Raw genomic sequence first — 7,477 nt, 5'->3', positions numbered from 1 at the left:
ACCACCAGCTACTCGGTGGCGTTTTTGGGTAGGATGGGATTATAACGTTGCCCTTCGCGAATTGATGGGCCTTTACTCTTCTTGTTGACAGCCGAACACCGTTGGCTGACCCACTGCTAGCTAAGCTTGGCTGTTGGCAACCAGCCCTGTCCTTCCGAAGTGGAGAGCTTTCATATATAGTTTGCAGCATAGGGTGAATGCACGAAGGAAACGCAGGAATGCGAGGCACGAAAATAAGGCAAACGATGCTGCCTACTGCGATACAAACCAACCAACGAACGATGAACTCATGAAAAAACAGGTGATGAGTTGGGTAACACAAACCAGGACACTATTGGAAGTGGTCAAGGGAACTGCAGCCCGACTGCGCTCCCGAGGACTTTGTGAGCTTAGCTATCCACAGACGTCCGTGCGTGTTTTTGTTGGCACAGCGGCGGCGACTGAAAGAGTTTGGCACTGCCCACAACCTTTGTATGACGTCCTGTTTGCCTGTAAGCTTTCGTTTTCATGTAAGTGTTCTCTTAAAATGTTTTGCTTGCTTGGCATGCTCTTTCACATTCCAGGACAGGGTTCCCATTTAGTGCTGGTTTATCCTCCTGCACTTGGCCAGATAAGAAGAGCCCGCCGGTTCCTGCTCAAAAGGGCGCCGCAATACAACCAACGCCCTTACGATACGCACGCCGACACCGAATTCAGTTGTTGCTCACGTCGTCGGCTTTCGTTGCCAATCTGCACACAAGTGCAGATGCGCCCTACCATCCCATCGTCGCTGCTGCAGGGCCTCCAACTCAACGCAACCACCACAATGCACTGACAGCTTGTATAGGCAATATCACCATCACAATGCACGGACGTAGCTGAGATTTCCTCCATTGTGCTCCTATAACCGCACCGCTTTTGTTTTCTCTCTTCTGCATTCTTTCGCCTCCTCCCTTCCACCAAGTGGCGAAGCTCGCCTCCAGTTGCCAGACGACGCCTCGGGAGGCGTTGATGCAGAAGTCATCTGGGTGCGCCATGCTGTGACGGCCGAAACTGCGTGATTGCCCTGCAAGCGAGAGATTAATGCAACAATCAACTATACGTTGATTTGTCATCTCGCGCACCAATAGTCTTTATTTAGGTATCTAAATAGCTACTTTTTTTTTAGCTGTTCCTGTTAGTTCGGTGTGCACCATGCAGAATAGCCGTCGGCCGCACATGCGTAACATTGGTAGTCACAACGTGTAAAATGCTGGATCTGCCACGCCGTAAGCGCAGCAATTAGGCCCAGATGAGGTTCGCATAGAGTAATTTAGTCTAGTTTATATGCCAGGCGATCCTGCGCCACACCAAAGTGAACAGAGCCTGCTGCTGGCTTTGCTGTTCAAGCAACTCCTGGTGTGTACTCCTGCTGCGCTTGGCAATGTAACGTTTAGAGCCCTTCTGCCATTTCGCCTTGTTGTTCAGCCACCTTATCTTTTACCAGCGTCGCATATGTATGCACAGCAATGGCGCGACGAGCTGATCAATACGTAGCTCAGCAACTTGCTATGGAGGGCAGGGATATCCGCATTAAGGTCACGCGAACACAGCCCCCCGTCGTGCTGGCTCTCAGTCGCGTCGTTTCGTTTGTAGTTGACGGCGCACAAACCAGATAAAATGCTCTTCTCAGCAGCAGCGAACGGCGGGAGAAGGCTTCAACTGTGCAAGCCGCCAAAAGCACCCACAAGGAACGGTCTACTTTGCACTGCTTCTGTCGAAGAGCCTCACGTACCAGCCGCCCAGACCCCTGTAATGCCGCAGTGCACGGGACACCTGGCCCAGGAGGGCCTACCATGCAGCACGATGTTCTTAATCCTTACGCCTATGCGCAAAACTCTGCCGAGAAGTGGCTGCACGCTCAGCCCACTGCCTCACCTCTTCCTGGGTTCGCCATAGATCTCTCTGTTAGTGAGTCTGGTGTCCCTAAATTTGAGCAGTTGCCGGTGTGCCAACCACTACAGCGGCAGGAACCAGCGAGTGATATCTCCCACGCGAAGAGACCCAGATGCTACAGAGTGTGAAGGAATTGCCGGCTTCCACGCAGCGAGTCGCCTCTGTATCTTCTGCTGTTGCTCCGCGGAGGCTTTGCAGCAATCCGCTTCTGTCGCTTCTGCTGCTTCTCCGCACAGCTTTTTCAGTTGGGAAACGGCAACAGGCAGGAGTGAGACAGCCCCATCCGACAGGTCGTTCATCTCTCTTGCTGGCTGGCAACGTGGGGTCGTGGCACACGCCACTGCAGAATCTGCAGCAACCAGAAGCCCTCTGCAATGGGCAAAAAACGAACACCTTGCAATGTCAAGCGTCAAAGTTTCTCCGAAGTTTGACAGCCAGCCTTGCCCACGCAAGAGCGTGTTGAAGCCCAGAATGCCTCGTCGCATCCAGAACCATGCGTATATGTCAACGTTGCAGGCCACAGTCACCGTGCAGTTCATAAAAATCTCGCTGTGGCGGGGCGAACAGGCTACGCATTTGCAAGCGCAGCAGCAAGGGTGCAGAATGCCCAGGCAACGACGCGTACAAAAACAGCATACAGCAGTGAGCGTATGGACACTCGAAGGGACACCAGTGCCAGTCAGCCTTTCGATCCATTGCCTGAAGGCTCAGGGTATCCACCCGCTCAGCGTTTGATCGTGGAGATCAAACCCAGATTCCATGTATGCACATCTGACTCTCCTAGACAACATCGAGCAGTTAAGATTCGCACACCACATAGATGCAGTTCAAATACATCCGGTACATGTAAGTCCACCAAAACATTCAAGAAATGTATATCGGAAGCTTTTTTGTCGTTTCGCTGAAGGTNGGTACATGTAAGTCCACCAAAACATTCAAGAAATGTATATCGGAAGCTTTTTTGTCGTTTCGCTGAAGGTCCACTCAATCATGGAGGTGTGGATGCGTCTTCGACACGCGCCGAGGTCCGGTAGGAAAGTCTGCCACATGCATCCCACTAAGCTCAATCATTGCCCCTCCTTGGTTGAGCCAGGAAATCGGGGCTGGAGAACGTTACGAAGCTCATTTAAATTGCTCATCATCCTCTCTCCACGGATGCCAAGCATCTCCAAGGAACTGGCGAGGAGAGAATGCCATGCAAAACAACTTGCGTTTGATATCGAGTACTTCGGTCTCCGAAGGCTCAGATCCACTCTTGTACAATTCCAGTGCTGCGCTTAGCTGATTTGCCAGCTGATGCTGGAACCTATGCTTGTCAAGGTACATACCCCAACCAGCGCGCTCATAATCCGTTGGAATTTCCGCAACAAGATTTTGCCACAGCCTCATCAAACCCGGTTTGGCGTTTTGCGTAAGCTTCAAAACTTTACGAAATAAGTCGAAAACCAAAAAACGGCGTCCTAAAGATTCTGCAGCCACAGATGCTCTTTGGTCGGACATCGGGGTAGTCATAGATGACAAAGCTCGCTGCGCTAAGCTGACAGCGAGCCGGACAAGTTCATTTGCTTCAGCAAGGTCGAGGGCCGGCTTTAGAGACAAAATTCTGGCCTTCCTAAATAGGAAAACTACGGGTTCTCCTGATATCCAACATTCCGGAACGTCCTCTTCTATGTCTGAGATTGCCACACATGGCAGTAGAGTGGGCGTCCGAACAAAAGGGTGCTTAGTACCTAAGGCGTTGGACACTTCTGACACGGATAACTCCTGAGGAGCTGCTAGTTGCAGTGACGCCTCGTTCGAGCGTTTTGGCGAAGGTCCCGCTGAGGCCAATGAACCACTTTGGGTCGCAGGCACCGATACTCTATGGGAAACCGAAGCTTGTTTGGAGTCTCCGGAGACTTCGGCAGGAAGGCTGCTTCCCACAGGCGTAGCAGAGGGGGCATCTGGAGAGATAGTTGTGGACCGCAGTAATACTGGCCGTTCCACCGGTTGCATTTGCTCTGAACCCTTGGTATATGCCGTCGAAGCTGCTAGCCCTTGCTGGTGAACAAATACGGCTGGAAAACCTATACGATTCAAACCCACAGAAGGGGTGCCTGGTGTTTGCTGACCAGCCTCGGGGAGTGGATGCACAGCACTTCTCGGACCTTCGGCACCTGCCACTACCGAGCTATCATGCGTAAGCCAACCGGACTTCTTAGGACTCGGCTCCCATCCATCCGAATCTCCCTGTGGAAAAAGTCTGCGTCGACGCTGCGTCGATCCGACCGCTTGGTGCTGCTGCTCACTTGACGACGCCCCAGACAAATCTCCTGGCGTCCTGATAGTCTGCAAACTGTGTTCGCCCGTATGTTCCCTCGACGTTGAAGCTACCTCTGGCATACGAAGCGGAGGGGTTGAAGCGCTCTGAGGGGCAGACGAAGGCGCCCACTCCCCCAATGCACTGCACAGCGACGCGAGCTCATCCGCATCGAGAGCAATCCAGTCGCCTTCAACAAAAAACGGGTTTCCCCCGGAACCTGATCCTTCACCGCTGCCGCCATCTGCAAGTTTCCGCACCGTCGCACCGCTATAGACCCTTCGAACACCGCCGCAAAGTGAAAATAATAGCAAGGAAACGCATACAAGGAAGGCGACAGTGGGCCACAATGAAGCCAAGGAAGCCTTCGCGCTCTTCATATATCGTGCTGACGATGTACCATATGTTCGCTGAATATTTGGCTGAGAGTCGTTGATACTGGGCGGTTTCGTTGCTCTCAAATTTCCCATAAAGAACTTCAAAGGCTCTACGCTACCCTGGGCCAGCATGGACGGGAGTTTGGGCAGTGAACTCATGTCCGAATCCATCATTTTCGGAACAGACGAAGATATACAGGAAAAAAGTAAGTGTCATCAGTTTGCAGTTGTGCCAATGTGTTGGGCTCCATTTCGCCTTGCATCGGGCCTACTCTCCATGATGTCCGGATGATGAAATGCTAGAAACTGAAAATATGGTCGTTTACAGCACAGAAATACTTTCGATTGCAGACCAACCCTCGACACCTGGGATCGTTTCCAAAACCACTGGAGTTCGGCATCCAAACATCATTAGTCTGCGTCGCAGGGGCACGCCGGCGGGCACCGTTCTGGACGCATAACATCCGCCCAAACTGGAGAATTACTACCCTCTCTGATCCTCATCCGACGTTAGCTAAACAAGAAAGCCTCACAAACTTTGCATATCAGCATGAAGGGAGTGTGTAGTATGAGAGTGCTGGCAGGTGATCGATGCTCGGGATAGGATCCCTTCACGGATGTGCTGGCGCCCCAATCTGCCAGTACCTACCTCAACTAGGTTCGGCAATGTTTTACAAATTGAAAAAAAAACTGTGAACTTCTTTGCCCTGAGCGAATCAAGATCCCACCCGGGCAAGCGCGCCGGTCCCCCGCCGGTCGCAGCACAGCACTTCGCCTCCGCGTGGCGCGCGGACCGATGAATACCAATAATCTCAGGGAATGAATGCTTAAAACTTCATCCATTAAAATCTCCTAGGTTTTATGCTAAGTCGAGCAAATTCCCGATTCAAGCCATTGTACGCACCGTTGCGCAGTCACATCGTTATTGTGGCAAGTGATCCCAACAAACCAACAGCGACGCATCCAGTATGTGGAACACGCAGAGCGCTTTATCCTGTCGCACAGAAATAAACCTTGGGTTATTTAACTTCACAACGGTGCGAAATAGGGATTGATGGTGACTAGAGCCGTCTATCTTGTCCGATGGACTCGCAGAGCAGTAGGGTGAAATAAATCGATTGGTAGTNGGTGACTAGAGCCGTCTATCTTGTCCGATGGACTCGCAGAGCAGTAGGGTGAAATAAATCGATTGGTAGTCCCCAAAAAATCAACTGACGTCTCCTCCAGTCTACAGGCGTACTCGTCACACCGGCATAAGGGCCGGAGGATGGTGCGAGGGGAGGCAAGCTGCAATTGGCCCCCCTACAACTAGTGCTACTGCAAGGTAAGCACGCGCCTTAAACACAGCCAATCCTTCCCTTTAGTGTTTCACGCACTAATGTTGCAGAAAGCTGTTGAACACTCATTTTGCCATCAGTAGGCAGCCTGTAAGCAGGTAGAAGGAGGTGTACCAACTGTGCACACAACATGCGTAACGATAGTCTTCGATCTTGTTCGAAGACCATCGCGTGTCGCAGTAGAGGCGAAATAACTAAGAGGAAAATTTCCAAAAAGCCGAATTCCACCTCTCCAGTCCCCAGGCAGCCTGACTCCTGTCACGCAAGGACCTTGGCCCTGGGCAGAGGCGGAAGCCTCGCATGAGTTGCAGCAAACATCGCTGCAAGTAGTGCTGCACGGCAGCCCAGTGTGGACGCACAGGCAAACCCCCATTTGCTGCATGCAAGAAGGCTATAGACAATTGTTTAACACTTACACGGGCAACTATATCCAGCCTCCACGCAAGTAGAGATAAACAAACCAACNAGACAATTGTTTAACACTTACACGGGCAACTATATCCAGCCTCCACGCAAGTAGAGATAAACAAACCAACTCCACACCCGCCATGTTACACCTTCCTCCCCGCCACCCCTCAGATGGCGCACGCCTTCGCGGGCCCCGTCAAGCGTAGTAATGGAAGATGACGAAACCTGAAAAGGGAAAGGTACAATCAACACAAGGATTGCAGCTGTGATGTGCTGTTGCTCCCACGGTGTTGATAGTCGTGGCGAAGTGTCTCAGTGGCTTTTCCGCAAATAATCTGCCGCACTCCTGGCAGCATAGTTCGGTTGGAAGCCGCCTTTTGAAGCTGGCATCCCAACCTAGTTATGAATATGCACTGATCCGGTGTCACTACGCAACTGCCGTGAACGCGTGAGCAGTTACTGGGCCCCAAAGTGTGCGGCCCTGACCCAACATGTCACAAAAGAGAATGAGGTAGCAAATGAAACCTTCCATGATTAAGCTTCAATTGTTCTGTCACGAGGAGGAAGTTGCTCATATCTCTGCTTGTGTTGGGAGGTCCACTTCGGAGCTGCGCTGCCCAATCTCACGCTTTGACTCGCTGCTGTGAAGCAGAGGAGGACCTACACAGATTTCTGCGGGGTCAGTATGCGCAGGTGACTCTCAGCAACGCAGTCTAGCCGCCAGCATCCTGCATTTAACATTGTTCGACCTGGCAACTGCAAGCTGTACAGTAATTCTTCCTCGCCCATTTCCTCTCTCACGCCGTGAATTCCGGTTATTCCTTAACGCATTTTAGAATGCCAGCATTAATAACGCAAAATTGCCTGTGCGAAGTTCGTCCTTGTGTTTCAACGTGCGTGCAGGCTGGCTACTGACGGCCGCCAAGCAAATGTTCAACTACCGTTGATACTGTTAGATACTGTTAGTGCATGCAGCAAATGATGCACGAGTTACAGCGGGGTGAGTTGTTACTCCTGTCTGGTCGCCTTTTCTCCTCCCGCCACCATAGAGCCTTGCTCCATCCTTTCCAGGCCGCGTGGGGGCAGAAGACGATGTCATCTGCTTTTTGGAAACTCTTATCTTAGGGAGTTTGACTCTATTC

The 7,477-nt window shown here is 51.7% G+C and overlaps 1 protein-coding gene across 1 annotated transcript; it reads right to left on the bottom strand.

The window, feature by feature from the left end:
• Positions 1-3,036: 3,036 nt before the first annotated feature.
• On the bottom strand, positions 3,037-4,761 carry EMH_0038110 (uncharacterized protein; the record flags this gene model as incomplete). Its single annotated transcript, XM_013495244.1, has 1 exon — positions 3,037-4,761. One exon carries the CDS (start codon positions 4,759-4,761, stop codon positions 3,037-3,039), a length of 1,725 nt encoding a protein of 574 aa, XP_013350698.1.
• Positions 4,762-7,477: the final 2,716 nt, after the last annotated feature.

The sequence above is a fragment of the Eimeria mitis genome, genomic scaffold (assembly GCF_000499745.2).
Source record: "Eimeria mitis Houghton genomic scaffold, Emh_scaff1490, whole genome shotgun sequence".
Lineage (NCBI taxonomy): Eukaryota > Apicomplexa > Conoidasida > Eucoccidiorida > Eimeriidae > Eimeria > Eimeria mitis.
Note: the sequence above shows the minus strand (reverse complement) of the source record. Positions and strands in the feature narration are given on the sequence as shown.